This window comes from Arachis ipaensis, chromosome B9 (genome assembly GCF_059453495.1).
Source record: "Arachis ipaensis isolate K30076 ecotype BB chromosome B9, ASM5945349v1, whole genome shotgun sequence".
NCBI lineage: Eukaryota > Viridiplantae > Streptophyta > Magnoliopsida > Fabales > Fabaceae > Arachis > Arachis ipaensis.
In genome coordinates, this window is record NC_142444.1 from 136644745 (window position 1) to 136663322 (window position 18578).

Genomic DNA, 18578 nt, shown 5'->3' on the forward strand with positions numbered 1-18578 from the left:
TGAACCGGCAGATTTGAGAAACGGTTTGACTTGGCCGAATTTTTGCAAAAACTGATGAACTGACGGGTTTGAGATACCCGGACCGGTTCCGAAATGTTAAAAATGGCAGTTTGACGTTTCCTAGCCTAGTTTCGGATTTGGGAACCCACACCACCCCCAGCTCTCTCACTCTCACTCTCACTCTCACTTTCACTTTCGAAAACGGCACACCACACACAGAGGCACAGCGCTCGGAGCTCACCTCAGCTCACCTCGGTTCACCGCCACCACACGCTCGCCGCCGTCACCGCCGTCGCCGCGCCTCTGGCCCGATCCTCCGCATCTTGTGCTTGCGAATTGCGTCTCGCCTCTCTCCTCTCTCCTCCGACTGTGTTGTGTGCTCGGAAGCTCGCGTCTCGCCGTGCCTCCGCCGGTAAGTGCTCGAGCCGTGCTTCCTGCAGCCGTGCAGCTTATCGTCGTCGTCCGCCATCACTGCACCCAACGCCTGGTGTGCTCCACTGCTCGCGTCTTGCCAGTGCTCGCGTCTCGCCCCGCCTCCGTCCCTCCTCGCCTCTCTTCCGTGGTTTTTGCTGCCTGAACTGCTGCTTGACATCCACCTTCTGTGAACAACAGGTGAACATTTATTTTTTTTTCTTTCCAGGTTGATTCATTGATGTTATTGCTATGAATTTTATTGTTGATTGGTTTAGGATGCTGTTTAGAAATGAATATGACAGTGGTTGAATTGAAAAAAGGTTGAATTTTATTGTTGATTGGTTTATTGCTGTGAATTTTATTGTTAATTTTTTGCTGATTATGAATAGGGTTTAGTTGTTGAATATGCAGTGGTTATGTTAATTGTTGAATTGGTTTATGAATCGGTTTTACTGATTATGAATTTTGTTGAATGTTGCTGCTGTAAAGATGCTAGTTGGTTTTGCTAATAGGTACTTAGTTTATTGATTTTTTTTTCTTTTATGGGATTTTAAGATGGCTTCATCAGAAACACCATCATCCCAAGAACAAGGATCAACTCCTGATACAACAATTGTAACCCAAAAAAATAACAATAGAGGAAAAACTGATCCTGCACGGGGCCATTGTAAACAAGTAGTTGAATCTGGGGAAAACATTCTGTAAATAAGACTGGGTTAACTAGTTTAACTCATAACCCACCGGTTGAACCAAAGACTCAGTGATCCAGTAGTCTGACCGGTTCGATCACCGGGTTGGTTTTGACTATACACAAAATATACTAATTCAATATCTCTTTAGTCTTTTTTGTCCATGTTTCATTTGTTCAAACATAATTTTGTGTTTTCCCTGTCGTCTCAGTGTCCGGTGCCTAAGGTTGTGTTTGGTTGTTGTCTCAGAGACATACACATAAATACACAAAAGTACATAGACACAAAAAGACACTTAATTTTACATCTTGTTTGGTACCTTAGACAAAACAGATCACACTTTTCATACTTATACTAAAATGTCAATTTTACCCTCACCATTTTAGCACCACCGCCACTACTACCACTTCTACCTTTCTCACTCTTCTTTCAGAGTTATCAAAAACTACCACCATCTTCATATCAAATCCAAAATTAACAAAAACCCAAATCCAAACTAAATTCAATATTATAAAATCAACAAAAAGAAATTTCAATCTCATCCCAAATGAAAACAAATACACAAATTCAAATTAAATTCAATATGTATAAAATCAACAAAAAATTTTCAATCTTATCTCAAATAAAAGAATACAGATTTAATTTTTTTAATAAAAAATAAAAATAAAAAATTCAAACAAATATAAAGTGAATCAGGAGGCAGAAGAAGAGAAGACCATATCAGAGCACAAGGATGAGATGCGGCACTACAGGTTGAGGGAAGGAGGAGACAACGAAGATGCACAGAGGAAAGAGAGGCAGACGTGATGTGGAAGGAAGACGAAGCAGATGCATACAGTATAGATCTACCTCTGGTGGTATCGAGTCCTCTTCTTTGTTGCTCATAGATCTGTGGTGGTTCCTTGGTGCTGAATTAGTGGTTGTTCCCGTCATCGGGAAGATCTTAAAGAGGAACAAGAACAACAGAGACGCATGAGAGGGCGAAGTAGAGGGGACGTTCTCCTTGGAGAAGACGAACAGCAAGAGAGAGGTTGGAGGGTAGCGGCGTTGATGCCTGAAGCCAGCGGCGGCAGAAAGCAGAGAAAGCTACCTGCGAGAGAGAAGATGCTGAAGAAAGGCTGGAGGAGAAATTAGATGGAAGATGAAAGGGGCATGGTTGGAATTATTAAAATATTAAGGGATAAAGTTGTAACCGTGTCCTTCACAAAATACATGTTTTTTACGGGTGATTGTGTGTAACCATGTCCTTCATAATTTTGTGTCTCAGGAAACAAACGTTAGACATGTACCATAGTATCCATGTCTTGATGGACATGTACAGCAAAACAAACGCAATCTAAACAAACGCAGCCTTTTAGACAAAAATCCCCCCCCCCCCCCCCAGTCGCACATTCTCACAAATCACTGAAAAGTGAATACTGAACAAAATAACAGAGCTACATTCACTCGCGGTCTCTCCCTGTTTCCCCTTCTTGGTGCTATACTCAGTGACTCACCCCTCCCATTGCCATTCTTCTTCTTCGTGGGTTGTGGCTTTGTCTCCGCCTTCGCGGTTCTTCTGTCACCGGTCCACCACAGTTCACCGCCTATGACAGCCGTCATCCACCCACACATCAATATTCGGTTCTGCTCTCACCACGCCGTCAACCCACTCATCCACTTACAGGTAAACGTTGATTACAATTTGTTCAACAATTGTTGAATCTGTTGTGCTTACTCCATCAGTTAATTGATGCTTTAGTTCTTACTCCGCCAGCACCAGCCTTACACCTTTCACCATTGTGTTCTTTTTTCTCTGTTTGCAGCAATGTTCATGAAGCTGCAACTATTATACACCACCAACCTCTGTTTCCATGGACCCATCTTTCCAAACTCAAACGCTGTTTTGGTTTCTCCACCAGAGAAAGCTGAAAAGGTTCCTCATAGAAGCAATAATGGCAGCAAAGGAACCACCTTTGTCAAGCGCTATTCTCCAGGACGTGTGAATCGTGAGACCCAATTGAGGAAACAAGGTTTGGAGAAGAATTCCAATGATGGGGCTCTCGAAAAGAGAAAAATTGGCGATGAGCTGAGTGGTAGTGGTGGTGGGAATTTGAAGGGGCACACCAAGTGTTCGAAGAAATGGGCTTCTTATGGTGGATGTATCCCTGACATTCTGGATGCTTTGGATACTTTCCGGGATGTGGGTGAGGCATTGAGTCCGTGGGAGGAGAGGATCAACAACAAGGAGAGGAGCATCATCTTGAAGGAGCAACGGAGGTGGGACAGAGCATTAGAGATTTTCAAGTGGTTCAAGGAGAATGGCCATGAATTGAATGTGATTCACTACAACATCATGATTAGGACCCTTGGCAAGGCGCTGAAGTGGAGCCGTGTGGAGATTTTGTGGAATGAGATGAATGCGAGGGGGATCACAGCAACGAATTCTACTTATGGAACTTTGATTGATGTATATAGCAAAGGTGGGCTAAAAGAGGACGCACTTTTTTGGCTTGAGAGGATGCTTGGTCAAGGAATGGAACCTGATGAGGTCACTATGGTAACTGTAGTCCAATTATACAAGAAGGCGGGAGAGTTTCGGAAAGCTGAAGAGTTTTTCAAGAAATGGTCATTAGGTAAACCTTTGAGGCCAAATAATAAGAATGCAGTGGCTGCACCGGAAGCAGAGAGGGTGGCATATTCTAATGCTTCTTTGAGCTCACATACCTATAATGCCTTGATTGACACATACGGAAAGTCTGGCCGGCTTAAAGAAGCATCAGAAACTTTTGTTAAGATGCTTAAACAAGGTATAGCACCAACCATTGTGACATTCAATACAATGATTCACATTTGTGGAAACCATGGACAACTAGAGGAAGTAAGCTTACTCCTGCGAAAAATGGAAGAACTTCGTTGCTCACCTAACACAAGGACGTACAATATTCTTGTCTCCATCCATGCCAAACATAATGATATAACTGGTGCAACGAAATATTTCAAAAGGATGAAGGAGGCTTGCCTTGAGCCAGATCGTGTGAGTTATCGTACCCTCTTATATGCATACTCGATAAGGAAAATGGTTCATGAAGCTGAAGAGCTTATATCAGATATGGATAAGAGGGGCCTTGAAATAGATGAATTCACCCAATCTGCGTTGACTAGGATGTACATAGAAGCAGGAATGCTTGAAAGGTCCATGTTTTGGTTTTGGAGGTTTCATCTCGCTGGCAATATGATATCCGAGTGTTATGCTGCCAACATTGATGCATATGGAGAGCATGGACATACTTTAGAAGCCGAGGAAGTCTTCATTCGATCCCAAGAAAGGAAGAGTCCAAGTGTTCTTGAGTTTAATGTGATGATTAAAGCTTATGGCATAGGGAAACGCTATGATAAAGCATGTGAATTGTTTGATAGCATGCAGAGACATGGGGTAGTTGCAGACACATGCAGCTATAGCTCTCTCATACATATTTTAGTCACTGCCGACAAGCCGCAGATTGCTAAGTCATATCTGAAAAAAATGCAGGAGGCAGGATTAGTGAGAAATTGTGTCCAATATAGTGCTGTGATTTCCAGCTTTGCAAAACTAGGGCAATTGGAAATGGCAGATGATACATATAAGGAAATGATTAGGTACGGTGTGCAGCCGGATGTTATAATTTATGGGGTGTTGATCAATGCTTTTGTTGATGTTGGAAGGGTTAAAGAAGCCATTGCTTATGCCGATGAAATGAAAAGAGTCAGGTTGCCAGGAAATACTGTCATGTACAATTGTTTGATCAAGTTGTACACAAAAGTTGGCAACCTAAAACAAGCAGAAGAAACATTCAAGTTGCTTCAATCATCAGAAGGAGGTGCTGCTGTATGGTCTTGTAATTGTATGATTGATCTTTATGCTAAGCAATCTATGATCGACCAAGCGAAGGGGATATTCGAGACATTGAAGAGAAAGAGAGCTGCAAACGAATTCACATTTGCAATGATGCTAAGTTTGTACAAGAAACTTGAGAGGCTTGATGAAGCCATTGAAATTGCAATGCAGATGAGAAAATTGAAGCTCTTGAAGGATCCGAAAAGTTACAATAGTGTGCTTGATCTGTATATCATTGCTGGGAGAGCCAAGGATACGATAGATACCTTCAGGGAAATGGTAAGAGCTGCCGTTAAACCTGATAATTGTAGTTTTAGATCACTTGGAAATCTTTTGGTGAGATATGGAGTGTCAAGGGAAAGTGTTAGAAAATATGAAGTGTTGATGAAAAAGGATCCTTCTCATGGTCTTCAGGCATGGACTTCAGCACTTTCAAGTGTTCTTGAAGTAGATGATGATTGTGGTTCTGATTGTGATAGTGAATAGATATGTCATCTGCAAAGACCTTGATAGATTTTGCAGAATTTTGTTTACTTAAATCATATCATGTATATAAACCAGCTAGGTATGAAATATAATATTGGAATTCTTGGTGTAGCTTGATTGGTTTTGCTGCATATTATGTTGTATAACATTAAATTTGAGTGCTGTAAAAATGTAAAATCATTTTGCTTTTAAGAAATGGGTCATAGGATTTCTTTGTATTTAGAGGAAAAGGCTCGCTATTTATTTTCAATTGCTGACCTAATTTGCTTGTTGAAAATATCACAAGAATCAGAAAAAAAAATCACAATGTGAGTAATGTAAACACCAAGAAAGGTAGCACCAAAATTTTAGAGGAGATCCTCTCAGTCGTTATCACATCTTTTCGCGGTTGCTTTCTTGTCCCCAGCTCCATCAAGAATGATGGTATCATCTTTAGACATTGTCAATCACCTTGATCATTAAGAACTTTAGTTGTCAAAATTTAAAATTCAAAATAGCTACCGTTACAACATTTAAATTAAAAGTTTATAATTTTAAGAGGAAAAGCCCAGCCTAGTCTTTAACCATTTTACGAATTTCCATTCTGTCTCTCATCAATTAGAAAATGACACTGGGGCTCCTAATCACTAACTCTGTCAGACTTTCCGCCCCCTCCGTTAATGTCTCCATTCTAACTGTTTGCTTTTCTTGAAATGTGTCAAGATTAAAGAATGCTTATGAGTAGCTATTATGTGTCCAAATTCTTAGTTTTTTTCAAAAGACATTACATTAAATAATGCATAATGCCTCAAATTACAAAACATGTATTCATAGAAAGTTAGAAACTTTTACCAAGAATATGATTTAAGGGTAATTCTTGTTCTAGACTTTGCCAATATGTACCTCCCTCGGTGGCGATAAATGGTGGGCGTAATATAGATGACTTCGTATATCTGTTTGTTGTGTATATATTTGATGTCCGCAAAGTTTGACATGTGTATGTCTTTGTGGTAATAGGCTGATAGTTGCTGATGAATTAGATTACCCAATAACCAAAGACAGGGATGTGCTCCGTGACCATTTCATGCTTACCACTTTCCCATTTTCTAGTTGTATATTAATAGGTAAATTGCTTACAAGATGTAAACTTGTTTCTGACTCTATTTTTGTTCTTGTCTTGTGAACTTGGTTACGAAGTACGGAGCTTTATTTGAAGGAAGAAAGAGGAGGGTGCAAGTGCCACAAGTTCGGATAATAGGACCCCCTTTGCCAAAATAAAGGTCTTTGTGGAAGGTTCTCGAATGGGCAGAGATGGGTTGGGCCAGAAAGTTGGTGGGTGACGCCGATTTCCTTGACTCTACTCCCTTCGCGAAGCTATTGGACTCGTGCGTTCGATCAAAGTTCGTTAGTGACGTGCGTCGCATTCATGCTCGAATTACTAAGTCGCAGTTTTCGTCGGAGATCTTCATTCTGAACAGGCTCATAGATGCTTATGGAAAATGCGGTTGTTTGGAGGACGCGCGCAAAGTGTTTGACCATATGCCCCAGAGGAACACTTTCAGTTGGAATGCAATTTTAAGCGCGTTGGCGAAGCCCGGTTGTCTTGATGAGGCTTTGAACATGTTTAACTCAATGCCGCAACCTGACCAGTGCTCGTGGAATGCTATGGTGTCAGGTTTTTCCCAACACGGTTGCTTCCAGGAAGCTTTGAGATTCTTTGTTGGCATGCACCGTGAGAATTTTGTGCTTAATGAGTACTCATTTGGGAGTGCGCTAAGTGCTTGTGCAGGGTTAACTGACTTGAATTTGGGGATTCAAATCCACGCTTTGATGTCAAAGAATCATTACTCATCAGATGTTTATATGGATTCTGCTCTTGTTGATATGTACTCTAAGTGTGGGGTTGTGGCCTCTGCTCAGAGAGCTTTTGATGGCATGAGCACAAGGAACATTGTTTCTTGGAACAGCTTGATTACATGCTATGAGCAAAATGGTCCTGTTGAAAAAGCTCTAGAGGTTTTTGTAAGAATGATGAATAGTGGGATTGAACCTGATGAAGTTACTCTAGCCAGTGTAGTAAGTGCTTGTGCAAGCTTGTCAGCAATTAGGGAAGGATTGCAAATTCATGCTCGTGTTATGAAACAGGACAAATTCCGGAGTGATCTTGTGTTAAACAATGCATTGGTTGATATGTATGCAAAGTGCAAGAAAGTGAATGAAGCTAGAACGGTGTTTGATAGGATGCCATTTAGGGATGTGGTGTCTGAAACCTCTATGGTTAGTGGATATGCAAGGGTGGCAAGCGTGAAAGCGGCGAGGCTGATGTTTTCTACCATGATGGAGAGGAATGTGGTGTCCTGGAATGCCCTTATAGCGGGTTATACACAAAATGGAGAGAATGAGGAGGCTGTTAAACTTTTTCTCCTCCTCAAGAGGGAATCCATTTGGCCAACTCATTACACCTTTGGGAACCTGCTCAATGCATGTGCAAATCTTTCTGATCTGAAGCTTGGCAGACAGGCTCATACTCACATTTTGAAGCACGGATTTTGGTTCAAGTCCGTAGATGAATCTGATATTTTTGTCGGAAATTCTCTCATTGACATGTACATGAAATGTGGATTGGTTGAAGAAGGATGCCTAGTTTTTGAACATATGAAGGAAAGGGATAATGTTTCATGGAATGCGATGATAGTCGGATATGCACAAAATGGTTATGGTATAGAGGCCCTTGAAATTTTCAAGAAAATGCTGGTATCAGGAGAAAAACCAGATCATGTAACTATGATTGGGGTTCTATCTGCATGTAGCCATGCAGGACTTGTTGAAGAAGGACGTCATTACTTCCATTCAATGAGGATTGAGTTTGGTTTAGCACCATCAAAGGACCATTATACATGCATGGTTGACTTGCTCGGTCGGGCTGGTTGCCTTGATGAAGCGATAAAATTGATAGAAGAAATGCCAATGCAGCCTGATTCTGTTGTCTGGGGATCTTTACTTGGGGCCTGCAAGGTTCATCGAAACATTTCATTAGGAAAATATGTGGCGGGAAAGCTCATAGAAATCGATCCCTTGAACTCTGGACCTTATGTTTTACTTTCAAATATATGTGCTGAACTTGGTAGATGGAAAGATGTGGTGAGGATCAGGAAACAGATGAGGCAACGGGGAGTGATTAAGCAACCTGGTTGCAGTTGGATCGAAATTCAGAGTTGCATGAATGTTTTCATGGTGAAAGATAAACGTCACCCTCGAAGGAAGGACATCTATTTAGTTCTGAAAATTCTTACAAAACAGATGAAGCAAGATGGCTACGTGCCAGAAGTTGATGAAGAGATGTGTGAGGAAGAAAGTGATTCTGAACTTAACTTGCATTGTGAAATGGAAATGCCAGTAGAGGCTGCACTTGGATAGAGTATGAAATTTCTTATGGCAAATGCTTTCTGGCATCCTTCACTTCGGACATTAAACCTTTTCTCTTTCTTGAAATCAGGGTATTGGCCAGAAACTCAGGATCAGGATCCTCCAAAACTTTTTTCAAAGCCAAGTTGAATGTACAGCTATTAAGCTAAAGCTGTAGGGCCTTAACCATAATTTTTAGTTCGTTGGTACTATTTGATTCCCCATCCATCATAGAGAACTCCTATTATTCCTTGATTTTGATCATGTTATGTTTGCTTGCCAGAACAATGAGCAAAAGAAAGTTTTGAAGGGCCTTTACAGAATGGACACATCCTTTGTACGTGACTACATGTATATCATTTGGCACTTTGCCATTACCCTTCAGGTATTTTAGAACTACGATAAAAAATATTTTCTCAGTTTCTTACTTTCTCTGAATATAGAGTTGTAAATCAGACTTACTGAACAAGCATGGTAAAAAGCTCTTCAGTTGTAGAATCATCCTATTTTTGCTATTTGTAAGAACAATGCTATTTAACTAGAGAATCGGACAATTTTTATTTTATAAAAGAAATTACCAGGGAAGAAGGAATCTAGATGATGAAGAGAACGACGGGGGTTTGAATTGATTAAGTAATCATCAAAAACATAAAGCTAATACAACTCTGGCACTGACCAGACATATATACATATTTTATAAATAGCTGTTTGAAGAGAAATCCATGTGAATGAGTGAGTGGTGGTTATTATCTGCAAGAGTATTATTCTTTTTCTCATTGTGTGGGTGGTGGTTCTGCAAGTATTGCCACCTCTTTCATTTTCACTCCTAGTGAACGAATTAAGCAGCAGATGCAAGTTGGGTGTCATTATCGCAGCCGTTGGTATGCCTCAGCCCTTATTATCATCTGTACTTGTCATCACTTCTTGATCTGATTGAGGATGCCTTGGCTTTTTGTGTTTTCTGAATCTATTCAATCATTGCAATCTATATTCACTGTTACAAAAGATATATTGTATTGATTTTATGTTTCCCTGCTTATGAATATAATCTATGCAGGGATGCTTTGGTTGGAATATTCAGAAATGCTGGTTTTCCATCCATTTATGCAGGTTGGGGAGCTATACTGTGGCAAAATGTTCCACATTCAATTATCCAAGGTTAATAATAGGCATTTCAACTTTCATTACATGTTCTCTGTAGTATCAGGTGTCAGGAATTGGTGGTTTGCTATTTTCTATATTTGTTGCCAACTTTGACCCTGGACATTTTCATGTCTTAATATGAGTGTAGAGGAAGCTTCGTATGATTGTTGATTTTTCATTTCTAACCTCTGCTGTTAATATTCTTCTGCAATCGCTTTTCTGAGTTCTTTGGGATAAGGTTTTGTTTATGGCTATTTTCTGTGAACAGTTATAGTTTTATAGATATGAAAGGTTGAAAAAAGTGATGCCATCTTTGTCATCTATTATTCAACCTAACGCATTTCAGACTGTAAGTTCGTGTGTTCCTTGTGCTTTCATAGTCTTTATTTTGTCTCACTAAGATGCATGTGTTTATGATCATTTTACAAATTTTTGTAGTTAATCTGTGGAGGATTAGCTGGATCTACTGCTGCTTTGTTCACAACTCCTTTTGATGTGATCAAAACAAGACTACAGACATAGGTTTGTAATAGGAAACCCTCCATTTTATTAATTCTTGTTGCTACTTTGAAGTGCACTATCAGCAACACTGATGATATAAATTGAACTGGTGCTGCCACATAATTGTTGAAAATAAACCTTAAGATCTAAACACTTGGTGTCGCTCTTTGTCATAGCATGAATTATTTATTTATTTATTTTTGTAGAAATAAAACCAGAGTTGGTGGTGCTTGAACGGAGATAGATTACTGGAGAAAAGGTTAATGGTGCATCAACTGTATATTTTAATACATGCAGTATGCGGTGGCTTGGCTTGGTGGACCCGAAGGTGCACAAATATAGTACGAGGAAAATTTTGTATTCATGTATTCAATTAAGTGTGTGTTTGAATTAAAGTTTGCAAACAGAAATTTGTATAAAATTGATTTTAATCAAAAGTGAGTTGATATTAAAGTGGTTTATGTTTGATAATTTTTATATTAAAATGGATTATAGTAAACTAAATATTGTTTAGATTATATTATTTAAAATCACCTTTAGATGAAAAATTATTGAAAAAGACAAATTTAAATAATTATTTTATATTATTTTATAATTTTATTTTAAATATTTAAAAAAGTTTTAATATTTTTTTTCTAGTATTTTCGGTATTCTTTAGTGTCCTAACTCCCAAGTTCTTCGAATTACAAAAAAAAATATTCTATACAAAAAGAGAAATAACAATAGTGGCAAAAATAATTCATACACAAAAAATAATAAGAATTCTATCAAAAATAATATGTATGAGAGAATATTATAAAAAAATAAAATTTATCATATGAACAATAAAAGACAAAATTAGTAAATAAAAAATAAATTTTAATCTAATAAAAAAATAAATGCAAAAATTAGAATTTTTAGTTTTAGATAAATATAGGTTAAAGGGTAGAATTACGTTTACGTTTAGAACAAGAAAAAATAATAAAACAAAAGAGTGAAGAGCTTTCAAAAAGACTAAACATGTCTGATGCTCCAATGCTAAACTAAACAATTCTAAATAGTTTTCCTCTATAAATTAGAGCTTGTGTTACAACCTTGAAAATAAAAAAAATAAAGAGTTTTTTTTTTCTCCCTGAAAGTTCTCACGGATTACGGATTAATTTAACCCCAGTATCCAAAGTTTGGTTGATATGTATAAATCAATAAAATAGCATGAATGCAAGGCAAGGTATAGATAGCAATCAAAATGTCACAACAATAATAATAAAAATAACAATTATTATTATTAGAAATAGTTTAACTTATATTTAATTGGATCTATTTTGTCATATAAAATAATTTATAGATAATTTTATATTTCAGTATCGTTTATATTAATTCTTTAAGACATTTTAAATCGGAATAAACATTCCAAAATGATCAATCAAATAAAGTTTGATTTTATTGATATTTATTTGGACCTAAAAAAAAATCCAAATACATAGGATTTCCGTGAATAAATACTAAATGTACGAGGCCTGCTATACATACAAGCCTTTTTGGCTTACAAGTTATACAAGTTAGTCCAAATTCAAGAAAAAAATACGCGCACCACTCCTTTAAAATTGAGCGTCCAACGCACGTGTTCATTATGCTGCACTCTTCCTCTTATTCCTCAATCAAAACGCAAACCGTCAAGATTCAAGGAACATTCGCAACAAACTATGATTTTGCGAAGAGTAGAAGAATCAAGAAGAAAAGATACAAAATCTCCATAAAAAATCACCAGAAAAAACGAAAAAACATTATTCAAGGTACTGTTTTACTGTTCTTCTAGATTTTTTTTTCTAGATTGTCTCTGCCATGGGCTTCATCATTAACCAGCAAAACATTAAAAGATTTCAAGAAGAAATATACTGTCTCCCCCCTGATATTGGGTGTATTTCTTAAATCCTTTGGGTGTATTTCTTAAATCTTTTGGGTTTGTTTCTGTAATCCTTTGGGTGTATTTCTGTAATCGTTTGGTTTATTTCTGTAACCGTTTAGGTGTATTTCTGTAATCCCTTGGGTGTATTTCTATAATCCTTTGGTGTATTTCTGTAATCGTTTAGGTGTATTTATGAAGTTCCATTATCTTCAAAACAATTTCAAAGCTTGATTTCAGAAACCATGAAAATCGAAAAAAACAGAAGGAGATCGAAGGCAAAGAGAGAACGCACGAAGGAGATTGAACAAATTTGGCTAGAAATTCGAAAAAAGGAAACGAAATCTTTTGAAAAATGGAACTTATATATTCACGCGTTAATTGATTTGGATTGATTTAAAAGTTTGTTAAAGATACCCGTAACATAAGCAGCGTGTTTATGAGATTTCGTTCTCTTCAAACTTGTAAAGATTGTAAGCACAAAACACTTGTATGTAGAGATTAATCGTAAATGTATATACTTAAATATTAGTAAAATTTTATACCTGGATAAAATGAAAAATTATGATTTTGAGATGAATAACTAATAAAATAATATATATTTAAGTATTACAAAAAATTAAGTATTATTTTACACTATATAAATCATCATAATCTAACAAAGATTATATCATTAGATTAAACGCCATAAAAAAAAAACTTAACATTGCATCTTGTTACCATTTATCTCAAGGTATAATTCTTTACTCATATCATAATATCATATCATCATATCATGTATATAAACCAGCTAGGTATTGAATATAATATTGAAATATTGGTATAGCTTGATTGGTTTTGCTGCCTATTATGTTGTATAACATTAAATTTAAGTGCTGTAAAATGTTTTTCTTTTCTTGTTGATTTTCTAACGATATCCTCTCCTTATATTTCCTTTCAACCTGTGAGATTGGTTTTCTTATTAGTGTGCTCTCAGAATTAATGTGAAAAGATTACGTTAATAATTTATTTAAAAATCAATACTTGCACTAACTAAAAATAACTTGTTGACCGTGACAAAAAATATGAGTAAGTATCATGTTGACATTGTCAATAAAATAAATAATAGAATCTAAATATCTTGTTAACCAAAAAAAAAAAAAAACTAAATATCTTTAAAGAACATACATCAGTAATTAATTTATTTATTTTATAAAAAAAATCCCTATATTGTATACACTAGTGGAAGAGATGTAAGCAATCTGACTATACAAAATATTTTGTAAGAATCAATTTTACTAAGGAAGAACATTTGTATTAGCAAAAACATGATGAATACGAAAAGAATAGAAGAAACATTATTACAAAATTTTTGTCACTTTTGGACATATCAAATTATTTAAATTCATGGTAAAAACAATTATTTAGTACATGTAAAGCTAAGGGGGTTAACTTTAACCGTCAAATTAGTAGAGACCTCTTTCAATTGACAATTTCACAGGGAAACAACGTTCTGTAGATCACACTGTAAAAATGTCTCAAATATCTTATTTGTTATCATTGCAACAACAAAAAACCCTTCCTAACTATCTATTTGATCTCTCACTATGAATACACACGGATGCTTTGTGATAACAAATAAGACACAGGCTATAAATTAGTGAAGCACCATTCTTTTTCAAGTATTAATAATCAAAAGGAAGCCAAACTAATAATCCATGCCACCCATACCACCCATACCACCCATGCCACCAGCCATTGAAGGAGCCTCGTCATCCTTTGGGAGTTCAGAAACAACAGCCTCAGTTGTTGTCATCAAAGATGATACACTGCACAAAAATTTTGATAAGCAAAATTATATAATAAACAATTAAACATAAACAAAAACAGAGTTATATCCAGGTCGGATTTCTTAGCATCTTTTACCTGGCTGCGTCAACCAAGGCGGTTCTAATAACCTTCAGTGGATCAATAATTCCAGCTTTAACCATATCAACGTATTCACCTGATCATGAGAAAAAGAAGTTAATAGGAAAATCAGTGATGCTGCTTGGCCTTATCTTTTGACATGTAAACATCAATTAAAAATAAAGCAAGGAACACTAACCTTTTGCTGCATCATACCCAAGATCAGGGTTGTTCTGTTCCAAAAGTTTGCCAACAACAACAGCACCCTCAACTCCCGCATTGGTCGCAATTGTGTGCACAGGAGTCTGGAGTGTTTTTCAATTCAGTTAATAGTATAGCAAGTAAATAAGAGTGGAACTTGTGATAAAATATACTACATCCCAAAGTAATGGAGGAGAAGGCCTCAAACGAAACAGTAAGTTACAATAAAGACGAGCAATTTGTTTAAGGACAAAGTGCAGCAGAAAAAGAGAAAAAGGAGAAGAAAAAGGGGGGGGGGGGGGGGGGGAGGGGTTGGGGTTGATCTAACCTTTAAAGCATTTTGGATAATTTGTACACCTATCTTTTGATCAAAGTTGGCAGTTGGAAGCTTATCTAACTCACTTGATGCATAAAGAAGAGCAACACCACCACCTGTGCAGAACATAATATGTAGTTATATCAGGTCTGATTTAGGATGTGAAACTGAGTATACAACTGCAAGTGCTAATAACTTACCAGGTACTATGCCCTCCTCTACGGCGGCCTTGGTTGCATTCAAGGCATCTGTCACTCTATCCTTCTTCTCACCAACTTCAGCCTCACTAGCTCCTCCAATCTGTGAAAGGCAAGTTTCTTATGTTAATATTATCAGTGTAGAACCTTAACATGTTACCAGGTAAGAGACCACTGAGAATCTGGATCAACTTAATAATCCCACCTTAAGAACTGCAACACCCCCAGAAAGCTTGGCCAGTCTTTCCTGCAACTTTTCCTTGTCATAATCTGAAGTGCTATTTTCAATTGCTGACCTAATCTGCTTGTTGAAAAGATCACAAGAATCAAGTCAGGAAAAAAAAAAAATACAATGTGAGTAATGTAAACACCATCAAAGGTAGCACCAAATTTAAGAAGAGATCCACTCAAACCTGATCACATCTTTCCTCAATTGCTTTCTTGTCACCAGCTCCATCAAGAATGACAGTATCATCTTTAGAAATTGTCACCTAGATTATTAAGAACTTTAGTTGTCAAAATCAATTAAAATTAAGCCAAAGACTTTATTTTCAGCTTAAACACTAGCTTCTGAATTATGGTGTACATGCTCTAACAAAACTCTATTGTCCATTAAATTATATAACAAATCCAGCAAGAAAGAAAGGTTACCTTTTTGCAAGTGCCAAGCATTTCCGAATGCACTTTTTCAAGATTCATGCCAAGCTCTTCAGTGATAAGCTAAAAGGGATATAAAAAGTGTATCATTCATAAGCTGTTTAACATAGGATTTTACTTTATAGTAATAAGTAATAACCTCAGTAACAGAACACTTACTTCACCTCCTGTAAGAACAGCAAGATCATGGAGGCCTGACTTCCTATTTTCACCAAAACCAGGTGCTTTGATGGCACATACCTGAGCCAATGCAACAAATAACACACAAGATAAGCATAAAAGGATCCTAAATCTGACTTGAACGCAAAAGGTAAATCTCTCGGCTAGTGTAACAAACCTTTATTCCAGCACGAAGCTTGTTTAGAATGAGAGTTGCAAGGGCATCACTTTCCACATCCTCTGCAACAATCAACAGAGGTCTTTGTTTCTGATAACAAAGAAATGTCAACCAATCACATACTACAAAAGTTGATACTTTAAAAAAAAAAAAAGGAATACCAAAAGGAAATTGTTGTTGCTAACCTTTAAAGCCAACTCTAATACTTTGACTATAGCATTAATACTCGAGATTTTCTTCTCATGGATTAGAATCAGTGGATCCTCAAGTTCCTGTAGTCGTAATTTACATATAACATGTTAAAAAGAGGCTATTCTATAAACTTAAAAGTAAAGAGGTAGAGAGGGAACATACACATTTCTGGTTCTTCTGGTTAGTTATGAAATATGGAGATATGTATCCCCTGTCAAGCTTCATTCCTTCAACAACTTCTAACTCATTGTACAGAGTCTTGCCGTCCTGAAACAGGTTAAAGTTAGAGCTGAACAGATGCAGTATCATGGGCATAAATATCCAAGACCATCAGACACAAAGAAACTAGAAACCAAAGAAAAAATAAAGTTCCCAAGTTGCAAATATAAAAACTTACTGAGATTGTGATTACACCCTCTTTGCCAACTTTCTCCATAGCCTTTGCAATTAGCTCACCAATTTCTCTCTCCCCATTTGCTGATATTGTCCCAACCTATCATCATAAATTTTAAAATGGGAAGTTCAGTCTCAAAATAGCTGCTGCTGCTGCAACAATATGCCCATCATAAGTTCTAACGAAACCTGAAACACAAACCTGGGCTATTTCTTCAGAAGTACTAATCATCCTTGCCCTGCTTTTCAGGTTTGTCACCACAGCATCAACAGCCATATTTATACCTCGCCTCAGGTCCATTGCATTCATTCCAGCTGCAACTGACTTGCACCCTTCCGTAAAAATGGCTCGAGTAAGAACAGTAGCACATGTGGTTCCTGCCAAAAGGAATAGGCCCTTGTTATTATGTTACAGTAGCAACATTACCAAAATAACTGCACAACATCAGCATAAGAAATGTAACAGTATTTTGAAAATGTGCCATGTCCTAGGAATGAAGACAAACCAGTTACCAACTGTCAAAAATCCATGCATAACCATGAATGAAGACTTCACTTACCATCACCAGCAACATCATTAGTTGCATTTGCAACCTGTTTCACAAGACTAGCACCAATATTCTTGACCTTATCCTTGAATTCAATGCTCTTTGCAACTGTTACTCCGTCTTTTGTTACTTTTGGGGCACCAAAACTTTGCTCAATCACCACATTACGCCCCTAACATCAGAAGATACTTCATATCAACAATCAATATGAATATTGAAAACAATAAATACAAATACGACAATTTAAATAAATTTAAGTTACAGAACAGAAATATACATTAAATAAAAATGTTATAACTACGTACAAAAAGATAAACTTTAACGGCATATTCATAAAAACATAAAAATGAAATAAAGATACAATTAAAGAAAATAAGTAGTCTAGACAAATTTATCTTAAATACTTCAACTAATGAACTTCCATTGTAAGAATATTTAATAAAAACAAAACCTTTATAAAAACAAAACCTTTAGAGAGATAAAAACAAATAAGAATCCAGAGCATAATACAAATATTAGTATAGGTACATATAGCAACGTTGAAGTATCCATGACCATGAATCATAGCTTGTAATCATATAAAATGAAGAGACGACAATTGATATCTTCCATTCCTACTTCAAAAGGCAGTTCCTTTGCAAGAGAACAAATATCGATTGAATAAAAAGTCCCGGATCAGCATTCATTCATACATGTTTAAGTTTCATTCCAAACCCCTTCCACTGATTCTACCAATCTATACTAATCCCGTTGTAACAATCAAACACATAATCCGCTTATAAATTACCTTAGGACCCATTGTAACTTTGACAGCGTCGGCAAGCTCTTCAACACCCTTAAGCATCACAGCGCGAGCTTCCACGCCGAATCTAATGTCCTTTGCCGCATAGTTCCTGTTCCAGTTCAACCTACTTCCAATCTGTATCGCACAACGGTACACAACACCAATCAGCAAAAAAGAAAAAAAAAATCACGAAAAAAAAATTGAAATTCCATTAAAGTAAAGAAAATCACCTGTTGACTGCTGCTCCTAGCAATCCTGCAACAGAATAATCATTCAAAAACAGTGAGACATTACATCAAATCAAAATACATATACACAGTAATTAACATTGCAGGATCTATCTGTGAACAATACTCAAGAAATGAATATAGAAAACACATAAATGTAGCAACTAGCAAGATTCAAAAGCTTTGTGAGTTGAAAAAGGAGGGACTGTCATTGGTGTCTTACTTAGCTTTTGAGGCAAGAGAAGCGGCAAAGCGGTACATGGTGGTGGATTGAATTTAGCAAAGTAAAACTGAGAAATGCACCGAGAAATTGAAGGGCTTAATGGTTGAGATGAACAATGGAGCACACTTCCTTTTGAGATGGTAACAGAAACCTCTAGAAGCAGCAGCTACCAGCAGGGTTTAGGGTTTTGTGTTTTTTTTATTATTTATTTATTTATTTATTATTTATTATTTATTCTATTTATAATTTATAATCATTTTT

General features: G+C 36.7%; 3 protein-coding genes across 11 annotated transcripts; 2 read left to right on the forward strand and 1 right to left on the reverse strand.

Moving 5' to 3' along the window:
• Positions 1-469: 469 nt before the first annotated feature.
• SLO2 (Pentatricopeptide repeat (PPR) superfamily protein) lies at positions 470-10926 on the forward strand. Of its 8 annotated transcripts, none has more exons than XM_021112740.2 (8): positions 470-612; positions 6622-8842; positions 8921-9003; positions 9113-9710; positions 9887-9987; positions 10241-10321; positions 10411-10494; positions 10680-10926. In XM_021112740.2, the coding sequence occupies exon 2, from the start codon at positions 6736-6738 to the stop codon at positions 8839-8841; it is 2106 nt and encodes a 701-aa protein (XP_020968399.1). In that variant the 5' UTR covers positions 470-612; positions 6622-6735; the 3' UTR covers position 8842; positions 8921-9003; positions 9113-9710; positions 9887-9987; positions 10241-10321; positions 10411-10494; positions 10680-10926. The 8 variants fall into 8 exon arrangements, with proteins under 8 accessions (XP_020968399.1, XP_020968396.1, XP_088355862.1 ...); XM_021112737.2 differs by having other exon boundaries at positions 9113-9214; XM_088499736.1 differs by having other exon boundaries at positions 9113-10321.
• LOC107616068 (pentatricopeptide repeat-containing protein At3g23020) lies at positions 472-5667 on the forward strand. Of its 2 annotated transcripts, XM_021112733.2 has the most exons (3): positions 479-612; positions 2538-2769; positions 2909-5667. In XM_021112733.2, the coding sequence occupies exon 3, from the start codon at positions 2911-2913 to the stop codon at positions 5443-5445; it is 2535 nt and encodes an 844-aa protein (XP_020968392.2). In that variant the 5' UTR covers positions 479-612; positions 2538-2769; positions 2909-2910; the 3' UTR covers positions 5446-5667. The 2 variants fall into 2 exon arrangements, with proteins under 2 accessions (XP_020968393.2, XP_020968392.2); XM_021112734.2 differs by lacking the exon at positions 2538-2769 and having other exon boundaries at positions 472-612.
• Positions 10927-13757: 2831 nt separating the features above from the next.
• LOC107618497 (chaperonin CPN60-2, mitochondrial) lies at positions 13758-18576 on the reverse strand. The gene is made up of 18 exons (XM_016320594.3): positions 18318-18576; positions 18098-18122; positions 17871-18002; positions 17096-17255; positions 16738-16913; positions 16540-16635; positions 16305-16409; positions 16136-16222; positions 15951-16040; positions 15773-15853; positions 15608-15676; positions 15370-15447; positions 15162-15257; positions 14960-15059; positions 14772-14875; positions 14442-14547; positions 14261-14339; positions 13758-14163 (listed from the first exon to the last, which is right to left on the reverse strand). Exons 1-18 carry the CDS (start codon positions 18353-18355, stop codon positions 14043-14045), a joined length of 1743 nt encoding a protein of 580 aa, XP_016176080.1. The 5' UTR covers positions 18356-18576; the 3' UTR covers positions 13758-14042.
• Between the last annotated feature and the right edge of the window lie 2 nt (positions 18577-18578).

Coding starts and splice junctions, on each gene's coding strand:
- LOC107616068 (XM_021112734.2), top strand. CDS start 2,911: ATGTTCATGAAGCTGCAACTATTATACACCACCAACCTCTGTTTCCAT.
- SLO2 (XM_088499734.1), top strand. CDS start 6,736: ATGGGTTGGGCCAGAAAGTTGGTGGGTGACGCCGATTTCCTTGACTCT.
- LOC107618497 (XM_016320594.3), bottom strand. CDS start 18,355: ATGTACCGCTTTGCCGCTTCTCTTGCCTCAAAAGCTAA. Junction 16,636..16,737: donor CTTCTGAAGAAATAGCCCAG/GTTTGTGTTTCA, acceptor TTATGATGATAG/GTTGGGACAATATCAGCAAA. Junction 16,041..16,135: donor TATTAGAGTTGGCTTTAAAG/GTTAGCAACAAC, acceptor CTTTGTTATCAG/AAACAAAGACCTCTGTTGAT.